Source organism: Natator depressus, chromosome 14 (assembly GCF_965152275.1).
Source record: "Natator depressus isolate rNatDep1 chromosome 14, rNatDep2.hap1, whole genome shotgun sequence".
Lineage (NCBI taxonomy): Eukaryota > Metazoa > Chordata > Testudines > Cheloniidae > Natator > Natator depressus.
The window spans coordinates 339,394-354,622 of NC_134247.1; the positions used below are offsets into that span (position 1 = coordinate 339,394).

At 43.9% G+C, this 15,229-nt stretch overlaps 1 protein-coding gene across 1 annotated transcript in view; it reads left to right on the forward strand.

Annotated features, from left to right (window-relative positions):
- FASN (fatty acid synthase) overlaps positions 1–15,229 on the forward strand; it is an 80,869-nt gene that overhangs the window by 35,295 nt on the left and 30,345 nt on the right. The window contains exons 21-32 of the mRNA XM_074970541.1: positions 1,118–1,428; positions 1,572–1,958; positions 4,799–4,963; positions 5,178–5,296; positions 5,419–5,573; positions 6,046–6,249; positions 7,284–7,434; positions 8,297–8,475; positions 9,066–9,185; positions 9,336–9,458; positions 12,844–13,067; positions 13,377–13,578. Of these exons, the coding sequence (XP_074826642.1) occupies positions 1,118–1,428; positions 1,572–1,958; positions 4,799–4,963; positions 5,178–5,296; positions 5,419–5,573; positions 6,046–6,249; positions 7,284–7,434; positions 8,297–8,475; positions 9,066–9,185; positions 9,336–9,458; positions 12,844–13,067; positions 13,377–13,578 (2,340 nt within the window). The remainder of the gene's footprint in view (positions 1–1,117; positions 1,429–1,571; positions 1,959–4,798; positions 4,964–5,177; positions 5,297–5,418; positions 5,574–6,045; positions 6,250–7,283; positions 7,435–8,296; positions 8,476–9,065; positions 9,186–9,335; positions 9,459–12,843; positions 13,068–13,376; positions 13,579–15,229) is intronic.

Consider the following 15,229-nt stretch of genomic DNA (forward strand, 5'->3'; position numbering starts at 1 on the left):
AAGGGTGTATATTAACCCTCAACACCTCTGGGAGGAGTCTAGCCCAATCACTTTTCAAATATTGGCAGGTGACTTACTACAACCCATCTTAATGCAGATTTGCTTCTTGTGCCTGCAAAGAGGGCTAGGTGCGTTTTATTCATATGTTCCCACCTAAACCACAAAGGTACTCTTCTGACCATAACCAAGGAGGGTACAGCTCCAGGAGGTATTGAGCACATGTTGGAACTGTTTTTATACTTTTGTTCCTGGAGAAGTCTACTGAGGATACTCATAGCATAGCAGACTATTAAGGGGTGGGATGGAGACCCAGGGAGGACAGCCCTACCCCTTCTCCTGGAATATTTCTACAAAAGGCAAAAACCTTGTTCTTCAGGAATATTTCTGAGCCCCAGGGAAGGTGTTCCTGGCATGGCTGATCTAGCAGCGTCCAGAGACCATGATCTTTTGTCTTCTGGGCAAGGAAACTGATCTGATATTCAAATTGCTGGTGGGATTTTTAACAAGGGTCTCTGGGAGCTCATAGAAGTTCTTGCCAGGACTTCCCTGATTTGCATCCTTCTCATCTCTCCCCTTTTCCCTTTTTTCCCCTTCCTTTTACTCTAACTTAGTCTCTTTCTCTCTGCAATCTTGAGTACCTCCCCCACACCCCAAAAGAATCTTCCAAAACACAGGAATTTAAGTAAATCATATATAAAATAAACACGTGGCACAAACGTGCCACATATTTGTCATGAGCTCTACTTCTTTGTCTTAACCCCCATCACTAAGGGGTCACATCTGTGGGGGTTTTTTGTCTCTTGGACTGTCTTACTATGTGTTTGTACAGAGCCTACCTCAATGAGCCCTATCTTGATTGGCTGCTACCACAATACATATCAGCAATAAAAATGAGCTCCTATTTGGAAATGGTTTATGTAACTGGGTTGTATGGATTACATACTTGGACTACACAGTAACCAAGACCCATGGCTAACATCTGGGGGAAGCAATGAGTGATGCTGTCCTCCAGCAGTTCTGCTTGCCATGCTTATTTGGAACAGGAAGCCTCTACAGGACTGGAAGAAGAGGAAGACCTGTGTAAGGAACTGATTTTTCTCCTCCTCCTGTGCTCTAGGTCTGATTTGCAAATTACAGGAGAAAGTAGCATTCCATGGAGTCAAACTGGCCATCCCAGGGCTAGAGACAGTGGGGGCCTTGGGAGAGACTGTGTCCATGCAGAAGGGCCTCTTCCACATCCTTGCTGAAATCTGTCGTCTGGAACTGAATGGAAACCTGTATTCAGAGCTAGAACAGATTGTTACTCGGGAGAAGGTGCATCTCCAGGATGATCCACTACTCAGTGCCTTGCTAGATTCTCCTGAGCTGAAGGCTTGTGTGGATATAGCACTGGAGAACATTACCAGTCACAGGATGAAGATCGTGGAGGTTAGTTGGGACCCCAGGATGAGAAACTATAGACTGAATCTCTAAGAGGCTTTGAAATCTCAACAATTTTTTTCTTCTCTCGTCATAATGTGCTAACAATATCCAGTATTTTCATCTTATTCCCTCTTTTTCTTTCCTTGCAGGCTCTGGCAGGAGATGGACGTCTGTTCTCTCGTGTTACTGGTCTCCTAAATACTCAGCCCATGCTACAACTAGACTACACTGCCACTGACCGAGCCCCAGAAACCCTTCCAGTCGATGAAAGCCAGCTGCAGGAAACTGGTGTTTCCATTGCCCAGTGGGATCCTATCAGCCCTCCTCCTGGACACCTGACCAGTGCTGACCTGCTGGTGTGCAACTGCTCAGTGAGCATTTTTGAGAACCCAGCAGAGATTCTCTCCAACTTAGCAGCCACGGTGAAAGAAGGAGGGTTTGTTTTACTGCACACCCTTCTCAAAGGAGAAACGCTTGGAGAAATCATCAGTTTCCTTACAACCCCAGATCTTCAGCAGAGAGGCCTCTTGGCTCAGGTAAACAGTTGGCCTTTCCAAACTCTTTTGATGATTGCTCTACAGTTAGCCCTAGACTCCACTTTGTTGCATACAGAATCTCAGGCAGTTCATTTCATTGAATGGTTGCTCCATCCTATCTTGTCCCTTCTCAGGAATGTATAGAAATATTCCTAGTCAGCAGAGATAAGTTCTGAATCCATCTGTGCTGCACAAGTAGGGAAGTCAATTCAGGTGAGTTTAGGTCAAAATTTCTTTCATAATGTATTTCAGGTGACCAGTTTTAGTTCATATGGATCTCCATATAAAAACATACTCCATCTGCAAACTAGTTGCTCTAGTCTGTTTGCTGTATTATCATGCGGGCCTCTGAGTTAAAGGTGCATTTGTTCTATTTTCTTCCTGCTCTTGAAATGCTGAAGGCAATGGGTTCTGCTTCTGGGAAAGCAAGAATGTGTCTCAATGCTTTGCAGGGACTCCACTGGCTAACCTCGGGTGGTGTCTGATGGGCTCCAAAGAGAGCCATGGACAAGAAGAGTATCCTTATAGCACAGCCAGGCCTTAACAAATTACAGTAGCTGTTTACATGGTGTCTCTCTCTCCCTGTGGGGGTCCCAGAATGCTTCATAAATACAGGAAGATCCTTCATCCAGTCCTGATACTTGAATGGAACATAGCAGCGATTCAGTCCTATACAACACTTCTTTTTAGGACAGGAAGTGAAAAAGAATACTATAACCCATTGAAACGGCAAATGGAAATAAGGGAGGTAAATATAATCCCTGGAGTTGGAATGTAGCTGAGACACTGATTCTTACAGCCCAACTCTCTTGCAAAAAGTCCTCTGAGATGATTAATGAGCATGAGCTTTTGTTTTGTGTTTTACCCAAAGGATGAGGGAATGTTGCAAGCTCAGAACCTTCTTTACTAAAGATTTAGACTTTAGCATAGCAATGTTTTTGTTAACCAGCAATATAAAGTGTGAATCTGAGTTTATAACCCAATTCTCTTCTACAATTATGGGAGGTCTGTCTTGAGAGTAACAAATTCACCGAGTAAGATCCTTCCCTCATGTATACTGTCAGTCCCACTGGAATTAACAGTGCAGCATTGGATGTAGTGAATGCAGAATTTGGCCTGTTGCAATCACTAGACTTCAGTAATTTTTTTCTAAGCATTTATTAAAAGGAGGTATTATGATATCAAAGTTACTCAACTGTCCTTGTGCCTGTAAGTCGCTTTTTTCCCTGTTGATTTATAACTTCCTTTAAGTCTTTTATCCTGTCAGAACCCTAGGGTGGCAAAAGGTAAGTGCCATAGCTGAGTGACACCTGATACCTGTGAAAGAAAATGTGGGTTTCCCAAGTGACACTCTGCGTGATTTAAAGTACTCTTGAAACTTTTGAATTATTTTTTTCTGTTTCCAGTCCCTTTCATGCTCACGTCAGAATGTGTTGTACAACTGTACGTGCCTCTGGACCTGTCACAGCTGAAGAGCATTTCATTTTTCCTCTTTTGCTGCAATGTCACTTGCTTCTAGACAATATTGAAAATGTTGCAGCCACCTCCTCCTGTTCTCTGCCAGCTTCCCTTCCAGATTGGACTCAGGGACTCAGGTTGATGTGTCCACTCTACTTTTTGTTGTTGAAGATTTAATTTACTTACGACAGCCAGAAGTGCTGAAAAAAGAACTCTGTATTTCTTGGCCCCAGTCCCCTGTGGTTGGGTCCTCTGATGGTGTCACTAGAGTAGATATGGGGACAGAGTAGACAACGAGGTTTGCTACAGGGATTGGTTCCTGGGTTAGTATTGGTGTGGTGTGTAGTTGCTGGTGAGTATTTGCTTCCGGTTGGGGGGCTGTCTGTAAGCGACACCATCAGAGGACCCAACCACATCAGCCACACCATCAGAGGCTCATTCACCTGAATGTCTACTAATGTGATGTATGTCGTCATGTGCCAGCAATGCCCCTCTGCCATGGACATTGGCCAAACCGGACAGTCCCTATGTAAAAGAATAAATGGACACAAATCGGACATCAGGAATGCTAATACACAAAAGCCAGTGGGAGAACACTTCAATCTTCCTGGACATTCTAAAAACCAGATTTGAAAGTAGCTATACTTGAACAAAAAAGCTTCAGAAACAGACTTCAGAGAGAAACAGCAGAACTAAAATTCATTTGCAAATTTAACACCATTAATTTGGGCTTGAATAGGGACTGGGGGTGGCTGGCTCATTACAGAAGCAGCTTTGCTTCTCCTGCAATTGACACCACCTCATCTGTTGTTGGGAGTGGACTACATCCACCCTGATCAGATTGGCCCTGTCAGCAGTGGTTCTCCACTTGTGAGGTAACTCCCTTCTCTTCATGTGTCAGTATAGTTATGTCTGCCTTTGTGACTTTCACGCCATGCATCTGAAGAAGTGAGGTTTTTACCCACAAAAGTTTATGCTCAAATAAATCTGTTAGTCTTTAAGGTGCCACCGGACTCCTTGTTGTTTTTGTGGATACAGACTAACGCGGCTACCCCAATACTTAACAAATAAAAATGAATATCTTTGACAATTTGGGGAGCTGCTGAGGTGGAAGTAGTGACTTGTTGTGACTATTAGAAGTCCTGTGTAAAACTCTACAATAGTCTTACCATAGTTAGTATTTATCAAACTGACCTGGGGAGGAAATAACCAAGTTGATTCATAGGATCTCTGGCAAAAGCTTACCCCATGTATAGAAAGAGGAGGATAGGACCAGCTGATGATCTCCATTGAGGAGATGTTGTACACAGTAGAAGTCTAGTTTGCAATTCTAATCTTTCCTGACCATTTGCCAATAATTTTCATCTTTCTTGGCTTGGCAGGCAGAATGGGAGGATTTATTTAGCAAGACCTTGTTGAATCTGGTTGCTGTGAAGAGATCGTTTTTTGGTTCAGCCATCTTCCTGTGCCGCCAGCAGGCTTCTGCCAAGATCCCTATTTTCCTACCTGTAGAGGAGACCCATTACAAGTGGGTGGAATCTTTAAAGGTGAGTTCCTGTGTATGGAGTTGGCTACACGTCTCTCCTATTTCCAGGCCTTTCATACAGTAGACAAGAAGCCTTGGAAACAGGGTGTCTATGCTTCACAAAGCTCTTTCCATGTATAGGGAAACCAGAGAGTTTTTCAACCATCTCTTATGGAAATAAGAACCCTTTCCTTTTCTATGAAGCCTAATCAGCCTGGCTGGGATTTCTCTCGTAGATGATCTTAGCTGATACATCTGAGCAGCCTGTGTGGCTGACTGCTACCAGCTGTGGGAATTCAGGAATTGTGGGAATGGTGAACTGTCTACGCCAGGAACCAGGGGGCCACAGGATCAGGTACAAAAATGCAATATTTAGTCACAATTGGAGAGGAGACTATCTTCCATCAGTTTCTTCAACACATGACAGGCAAGCAAGTAAAATGACAAATGTGGATTGAATATTTGTATTCTCTCTAGATGCCTGTTTGTTTCCAACCTGAATTCCTCCTCGGCCATCCCTCCCACAAGCCCTTCTGCCAGGGAGATGCAGAAAATCCTACAGGGAGACTTGGTGATGAATGTGTATCGTGATGGAAAGTGGGGCTCCTTCAGACACTTTCTGTTGCAGCAAGGTGACTTTTATGATCAAGGCCTGATGGTCATTTGGCAGCATTTCCTCCCACAGGTCTTAGAGTGAGATTTGAGGAGGTACTTTTTCTTTTCTTTTTTTATCTTTTATTGGCCCAAGGATTTACTCCTCTGATGTACTGGTGGTACCTTTGGGCAATCACTATCCCAATTCCATGACAGGAGAGTGCCATGTGCCAATGTCACCAGGTAGAATGAATTATTTTGTAGTGTTCAGGTGAGATTACAGGGAGAGGAAGGTCTTGGGTGGGGCGAATGGGAGGAACTGGCTAACTACAAATGGAAAATTTCCTCTCACCCATGTGTGGCTCCTATTCCTTGTCTGTCCCATAGTATGCATGCTATTCTTGCTGCACAAGGAACCTCTTCCATCAAATGAATTGTCTTTGCCATGTTAGTGTGTGTAAAGCTCTCTCCCCTCAGAGAAGTCACTGGCTTTTCCTTGTTCTCCTGCAGCCCAGCCTCTGGAGTTGACAGACTATGCTTATGTGAATGTGCTGACTCGTGGGGACCTCTCATCCCTTCGCTGGATTGCCTCTCCACTTCGCCATTTCCACACCACCAATCCCAACATTCAACTCTGCAGGGTCTATTACGCATCTCTTAATTTCCGTGACATTATGCTGGCTACAGGGAAGCTTTCTCCGGATGCTATCCCAGGTGAATGGGGAGATTGGGCAGTTTCCACAACTAAAATTATGTAAATAAGTTTCCAAGTGTGACAAGAACGTTCCGGTTTTACCTGCACACTAGCTGTAAATCAGCCTTTTTTTCTTTGCTTACACAAGGTTGATATTTGAAAATAAGAGGCATTTGTCTAAACCTAGAAATGGGTGCCAAGAACTCCTGAGCACTACTGCAGTGCCAATACCATTTGGCATTTATATAGTATCTAATTTAATGCTCATGGCTCACATATGAGGTGAGTATTACCCCTTTTCATAAAAGGAGAAACTGAGTTGGAGCTGAAGTGACTTGCCCAAAACCCCAAAAGGTGTCAGTTTAAGAACTAAGATTAGAATCCGGGAATTCCTAGCTAACCGTCCTCCACTTGTGCTATAGATAGATAGATAGACTGCCTCTTTGGCCTTGGGCAAATCACGTCAGCGCTCTGTGCCTTGGTTTCCCCACCTGTGGCAGTTGGTTGTTAGGTGACTTAACTAGAGAGTGTCCCCAACCCAGTCTAGCCACCCTAAATGTGTCTATTCTTTGCCTAAATCAGAGTCTTAGTGTGAATCCTTCTTGTCTATAGATCAAGTGACTGACTTCCAGCATGCCCAAAGGACCTAATGTTTGAGTTGAGAGGTTTTTTTGTCAGAGATGAGGGGAAAGATCCTGCAAACAAGATGAGATTTCAGTACAGTTTCTCAAAAGAAAGCTAGAAGCTAAAATGACAGCATTGAGAATAGAAATTGAGATTTGTGGTGGTCAGCTTTTCCTAGAGCTGTGACTGGCAGTGCTTCTCAGCTTTCTGGGGAGTTTGTGGGAAGAGAAAATAAGCCACTATGCTTAATGAGCTATGCAAGCAGGACACTAATTCCAGGATTTGGAGAGGTTTTCCATGGAGCTGGGGAGAGACCAAGATGAGGGGAACTCCAATCACAACTTCAGGGAGATCGTTCTTGTTGGTGAATATTTGACCCAGAGGATTTTACAGGAGCAATTTCATTGCAATAATTTTATCCCTTTCTCAGGTAACTGGGCTCTGCAGCAGTGCATGCTGGGAATGGAATTCTCAGGACGGGACCCCACTGGAAAACGGGTGATGGGATTGCTCCCAGCAAAAGGGCTGGCTACAGTGGTGGACTCTGACCAGAGGTTTTTGTGGGAGGTGCCAGAGAACTGGTAGGTCTCTTTGTTCTGTTTTTCCCACATGTTGATAAGGCTATACCCTGCAGTTGCCTGAATGAAACTGAAGTTTCATTTGGGGATGATTATGGGGTGAGGAAAGAGTTTAATGTAAGGAACTGTAATTGGAGATGGAACACACTCTGCTTCTTTGATGTAGCAGAACTATTGTCCTGAGCCACAGGCCTGAGCTCTTGTCTTACTGTGTCTTGTATCGACTTCCTCGACTGGCCTGTGCTGTTTGCATTCTATACATCACTTTTCCCACAGACACTGGAGTCCTGTATCTTGGTATCTATCACTACGGTAGCTAAGCACCATTATTGATCTATAGTAGATTCTGCTCTTTGCCTCTCTCTGCTGCAGTAGCTTGAGTGTATCTACACTGGGGAGAAGGTTTAGTTTTGACTATCTGTTGAAAGCTTTTGCCAAAATGGTGAGACTTGCAGTATGCTCTTAAAACAGTTAAGTAAGCTGGGCTCAGTTTTACCTGCTCTGGTATGCAGGCTTACAGTTGAAGGCCCTCCACCAAGAATATTTTGTCTTTGTTGTAATGGCTTCACCCTGGGCACTGCTAGCTGCATTGTGCCAGAAGAGTCTAGCTGTATCGGTGGGTGTGAATAGAGAGATGTAGTCAGGCCCTAAACTACTTAGGACTTTTTCAAGGAACAAGAGTGGGGCCTTCAGTTGGCAGTGAAGGTTAACTGGGGATCAATGCAGAGTATGCATGTATTCCCATTAAAGAGGCACAGTGCTGCATTTTTGTACAAATTGGAGTCTGTGTGGTCTCCACCCTCTGTCCCAGATACAGGGAGTTGTTTCTTCCATAACTGAAAATTCTTTATTTTCCTTTCTTTAGGACTCTGGAGGAGGCAGCCTCAGTGCCTGTGGTCTATGCCACTGCTTATTATGCTTTGGTTGTTCGAGGTGGTATGAAGAAGGGAGAGAGTGTACTCATTCACTCAGGCTCCGGGGGTGTGGGCCAGGCAGCCATTTCTATTGCGCTAAGCATGGGCTGCCGTGTCTTTGCTACTGTAGGTAAGTAATGAAGTCCCATTTCTGTGACTCACCTTCTGCATGGTTTCCTACCAGTTTGTATTTCTGAGAATGCCTGCCTGGAAAAGGAGACTAATTCAGCTGCTGGCCACATGACTAAATCTGCCCCTTTCCTTCCTGCCACAAACAAATGCATACACTTGCCATGGACAAACACCCCTACCTCTCCATGGAGCATCACTATCTTCATTTAACTACTGTAAATCGAGAGTGACTCCAACGAAGTGAGTTACAAGGGTCTGAGAAGAAAATAAAGGCCCTGTATCTTTAGATACAGTAGCTTCTCTGAAATGTGACCAAAGAAAGTGTATGACTTGGTTTGTCCCTCGCTGTAATAAAGCCATCATTAACTTGCTAACAGGAACAAGGCAGTAGCTATAAAACTACCCTTGCTCAAAGGATCTCCTGGTGTCAAGTCCCAGAGCTCTGTTACAGATGTCTGAGAGCTCCTCGGAGTTGCATCCTAGCCCTGTCCTGTTAGCAGAGATTTTAGCAGAGTGCAGGGGAATGTATGATGTATGAGCCAAGGAGTGCTTGTGTCTCAGGAAAATAAAATGCTCCTCTGTTGTCAGGTTCAGTTGAGAAACGCGAGTATCTCCAAACAAGATTCCCTCAGCTGGATGCTAACAGCTTTGCCAGCTCCAGAAATACCTCCTTTGAGCAACATGTACTGCGTGTCACCAATGGGAAAGGTGAGTCCAAGGAATGGTGGATGGCAGAAGGGTTGCAGAGTTAGAAAGATCATGGCTAGAACTGGTTGTATAGATAAGGAAAAGTCACTGAGTGTGTCAGGTTCTCTGCCAGGAATGAGCATGCTAAATGCTGTTACTGCTTTCTTGTAGGGGTCAACCTGGTATTAAACTCCTTGGCAGAAGAAAAGCTCCAGGCCAGTCTACGTTGCCTTGCTAGACACGGACGCTTCTTGGAAATAGGCAAATATGATCTGTCTAACAACAGCCCACTTGGTAAGATATATTGCATCAGGAAACATCTAGCCTTAGCTGGACTATATCCATATCCCACAATAGGAACATTGTCAGAGCTTTAAAAGGCATGTGTACCAAGCAAAACCATTAACTTTGCAATGATACATTCATCACTGATCATTTATCAATTTTTTCCAACAAGTACCTTCATGCAAACTCCTGTGCTGTGATTCTTGCATGGGAGAAGCTCCCCGTAAATATGTGTAAAGCCACAAAGTTATCCTTCTTAAAGTCCTCTTTTTAAAACCAACCTGTGCCATAATGCCTACAAATACTTGACAGTGGCCTAACCACTGGTGTGATATGACCATTGCGTATTACACAATCTTAATTATCTCTGTACAATGTAGCTCCCCTGTATGTTTGTATCCATTTTTTTTGTCATCATTATATTTGGATTATAAGCTCTTTAGGGCAGGGACTTTCTAGTCATCAGATGTTTGTACAGGGCCTACCACAGTGAGCCCCAATCAGGGCCCTCTAGGCATTACTGCAATACTAACAATAAAAAACAGGTTTATAACTATGACAGAGTTGGTGTATATGTGTTAGGTCAAGTCTTAACATCATCCTTAATGATCTTGAAGATCATTTATAAACTGTAATTAACATGTTAATGAAACTTACCAATGATGTTAAATTAGGAGGCGCTGCAAACACAAGTGAGGACAGAAATGATCCAAAGGGACCTAGAGACATTAGAAACATGGCAGAAAATAACAATATAATTCCGCTTGGGAAAAATGAAGCAAATACATCTGGGGTGACTGGGAATCAAAATCCTGGGAAGCTGTAATGCAAAAAGAGACTTGACATGGGTTAGCAATATGATATGGCAACAAAAAGATGATGAAATTTTGGGCTGCATCGCAAAGACATCAGAGAGCAAGGAAATGATGGAGGTGTTGTGTTGATCACACCTGGAATATTCCATTCAGTTCTGGGCATCTCATTACTACAAAGATAAAGCCAAATTGGCTGGATCTCCAAGAACAGCAACTGAAGTGGTCATGGGGCTGTAGGGGCTGACATAAGGAAAAAAGGTCTGTTTAGCTTGGTTAAATGAGTCCATGTGAGTCATTTAACCATGTCCATGTGAGTCAGAGATAGAACTAAGGATAGAGAGGAATTACTTAGGGCTATAGCATAGGGTATACCCATTAGGAAAAGGGAAACCTAGACTAACTATTAGGAGAAACTTCCTGGTGACGGGCTGTAGCAGGCTCTGGAATAGTTGCTTACGGGAAGTGGTGGCAGCCCCATTGCTTGGGTCTTTTAAAACTTGTCAAGACAAAACTAGAAAGTGTCCAACAGGGAAGAATCCACTGTAGAGATGGACAGGAAGATTAATAGTGCTTTTACTTCTGTACATTCTATGATTCAGCTCTCATTAGTTGCTTCTGCTCTCAAGATAACTGATCAGCTATTTATAGTTTGTCCTGATAAAATAATGTTTGTAACTAATATCCTTGCCAGTGACTTGTATGGGTGGAGCTTCTGGTGAACTAGTCTCTCTTCCTTACAGAGCACCCTTGCTCATGTAGTGTTGTTTAAGTTGAGTAGATTTTTAGTTCTTAGGGCTCGTCTTCACTATGGGGAGATTGATGCTGCTGCAATCGATGCAGCAAGGTCAATTTAGCGGGTTTAGTGAAGACCCACTAAATCGATGGCAGAACGCTCTCTGGTCGACCTTGGTACTCCACCTCTCCGAGAGGAGTAAGGGAAGTCTTGACCAGAGAGCATCTCCTGTCAACGCAGCGCAGTGAAGATACCAGGGTAAGTCGATCTAAGCTATGTCTACTCCAGCTACATGAATAATGTAGCTGGAGTAGCATAACTTAGGTCAACTTACCCCAGTAGTGAAGACAAGCCTTTAGAAAAATAACTGCTTTATTAACTTTTTCCCTAGAATCATAGAATATCAGGGTTGGAAGGGACCTCAGGAGGTCATCTAGTCCAACCCCCTGCTCAAAGCAGGACCGATCCCCAATTAAATCATCCCAGCCAGGGCTTTGTCAAGCCTGACCTTAAAAACTTCTAAGGAAGGAGATTCCACCACCTCCCTAGGTAACGCATTCCAGTGTTTCACCACCCTCCTAGTGCAAAATTTTTTCCTAATATCCAACCTAAATCTCCCCCACTGCAACTTGAGACCATTACTCCTTGTCCTGTCATCCACTACCACTGAGAATAGTCTAGATCCATATTCTTTGGAACCACCTTTCAGGTAGTTGAAAGCAGCTATCAAATCCCCCCTCATTCTTCTGTAGACTAAACAATCCCAGTTCCCTCAGCCTCTCCTCATAACTCATGTGTTCCAGTCCCCTAATCATTTTTGTTGCCCTCCGCTGGACGTTTTCCGATTTTTTCCACATCCTTCTTGTAGTGTGGGGCCCAAAACTGGACACAGTACTCCAGATGAGGCCTCACCAGTGTCGAATAGAGGGGAACGATCACGTCCCTCGATCTGCTCGCTATGCCCCTACTTATACATCCCAAAATGCCATTGGCCTTCTTGGCAACAAGGGCACACTGCTGACTCATATCCAGCTTCTCGTCCACTGTCACCCCTAGGTCCTTTTCCGCAGAACTGCTGCCTAGCCATTCGGTCCCTAGTCTGTAGCGGTGCATTGGATTCTTCCATCCTAAGTGCAGGACCCTGCACTTATCCTTATTGAACCTCATCAGATTTCTTTTGGCCCAATCCTCCAATTTGTCTAGGTCCTTCTGTATCCTATCCCTCCCCTCTAGCGTATCTACCACTCCTCCCAGTTTAGTATCATCCGCAAATTTGCTGAGAGTGCAATCCACACCATCCTCCAGATCATTTATGAAGATATTGAACAAAACCGGCCCCAGGACTGACCCTTGGGGCACTTCACTTGATACTGGCTGCCAACTAGACATGAAGCCATTGATCACTACCCGTTGAGCCCGACAATCTAGCCAACTTTCTACCCACCTTATAGTGCATTCATCCAGCCCATACTTCTTTAACTTGCTGACAAGAATACTGTGGGAGACAGCGTCAAAAGCTTTTCTAAAGTCAAGGAACAACACGTCCACTGCTTTCCCTTCATCCACAGAGCCAGTTATGTCGTCGTAGAAGGCAATTAGATTAGTCAGGCATGACTTGCCCTTGGTGAATCCATGCTGACTGTTCCTGATCACTTTCCTCTCCTCTAAGTGCTTCAAAATTGATTCCTTGAGGACCTGCTCCATGATTTTGCTTTGTGACTGTTATGCCCTATACTCGCACATCACTGACTAGCATGGAGACAAGCAAATGGTTTTGGAAGCTAAGAAATTTAATTTGACAAGAAACTGCAGCAGTATGGTGTGCTAACCATGTTTCTTCCTCTAGGAATGGCCCTTTTCCTGAAGAATGTAGCATTTCATGGAATCCTGCTAGATGCCATATTTGAAGAGGGAAACCAGGAGTGGGAGGAAGTGTCAGACCTGCTGAAGATGGGTATAAGAGATGGTGTGGTAAAACCCCTGAGGACTACGATCTTCAGCAGAGAGGACGTAGAAGCTGCCTTCAGGTTCATGGCACAAGGAAAACACATTGGCAAAGTTATGATCAAGGTAATGACACCTGTAGGCCTTGGCTTCTCTTCTACATCTGTCATCCTGACCCAGGAATCCTGTGTGTATGAACTGCATACAAAAAAATGGGCCATGTGTAGTGAGGTTGAAATTCCCTAACTAGAGCAGCATAGCTGGGAAGGAGAGAAGGAATCCATCCATTTAGTGAGGGAAATTAACCCCATAGCTCACAATATTGCCAACTCAGCCAGCTGACACATCTAATGCTCTAGAGCCCTTGGTTCTGGATCCAAAGAGGTATGACCTATTTCCTCTCCTACTTAATTGTTGTTGTCTGACTGTTGGAAGGTACAAGAGGAAGAGAAGGAATTTTCTGGGAGGGAGATTGAGCCTGTCAGACTCGCCGCCATCTCCCGAACTTCCTGCCCACCTACAAAGTCCTACATCATCACAGGAGGCCTAGGTGGCTTTGGTCTGGAATTGGCTCAGTGGCTGGTTGAAAGAGGCGCTCAGAAACTTGTACTGACATCTCGTTCTGGCATACGATCTGGTAAGAGGATAACCTAAAATAAGGGGTGGGGAGAATGGAGACCAGGAGTTGTGGTCTCATGATTGTGCCCGTAGTTGATGATTCAGATTGTAGTCCACTAATGAAAATTTGAGGCACAAAGTAGAGCTCAGTTCCCATGTCCCTCTGATCATCCAGTTTCCTGGAACACCACACTGTCCCATCTGTTTCCTTTCCCTGTCCCTTTAAACATGCTATAGTCTCCAGTATTCCAAGATAAATCTCTTGACCCAGCCTCGTCTTCCATCTGCTACATCATCTCTTGCGTTTCCTTTGCCTTTGATTTCTTCAGTGGACTTTCTCCTTTTGCTGCCTATGCTTCGTTGTTAATACATGCTCTCAGCCTCTCACATATTACATAAAAACAGCCATACTGGGTCAGACCAAAAGTCCATCTAGCCCCGTATCCTGTCTTCCGACAGTGGCCAATGCCAGGTGCCTCAGAGGGAATGAACAGGTAAATCATCAAGTGATCCATTCCCTGTCGCCCATTCCCAACTTCCGGCAGAGGCTAGGGACACCATCCTTGCCCATCCTGGCTAATAGCCATTGAATTTATCTAGTTCTTTTTTGAACCTTGTTATAGTCTTGACCTTCACAACATCCTCTGGCAGAGTTCCACAGGTTGACTGTGCATTGTGTGAAGAAATACTTCCTTTTGTTTGTTTGTTAAACCTGCTGCCTATTAATTTCATTTGGTAACCCCTAGTTCTTGTGTTATGAGAAGGAATAAATAACACTTTTTTTTTTTTCTCCACACCAGTCATGATTTTATAGACCTCAATCATATCCCCCCTTAGTCGTCTCTTTTTCAAGATGAAAAGTCCCAGTCTTATTAATCTCTTCTCATACGGAAGCCGTTCCATATCCCTAAGTCATTTTTGTTGCCCTTTTCTAATTCCTATTTTTTTTTTTTTTTGAGATGGGGCTACCGCACCTGCATGCAGTATTCAAGATGTGGGCATACCATGGATTTATATAAAGGCAATATGAGATTTTCTGTCTTATTTATCCCTTTCTTAAGTATTCCCAACGTTCTGTTTTCTTTTTTGACTGCTGCTGCACATTGAGTGGATGTTTTCAGAGAACTATCCACAATGACTCCAAGATCTCTTTCTTGAGTGGTAACAGCTAATTTAGACCTCATCATTTTATATGTATAGTTGGGATTATGTTTTCCAATGTGCATTACTTTGCATTTATCAACATTGAATTTCATCTGCCATTTTGTTGCCCTGTCATCCAGTTTTGAGAGATCCTTTTGTAGCTCTTAGCAGTCTGCATGGGACTTAACTATCTTGAGTAGTTTTTGTATCATCTGCAAATTTTGACACCTCACTGTTTTTACCCCTTTTTCCAGATCATTTATTAATATGTTGAATAGGACTTGTCCCAGTACAGAGCCCTGGGAGACACCACTATTTACCTCTCCCCATTCTGAAAACTGACCATTTATTCCTACCCTTTGTTTCCTGTCTTTTAACCAGTTACCAGTCCATGAGAGGACCTTCCCTCTTATCCCATGACCGCTTACTTTGCTTAAGAGCCTGTGGTGAGGGACCTTGTCAAAGGATTTCTGAAAATTTAAGTACACTATATCCACTGGATCCACGTGCTTACTGACCCCCCTCAA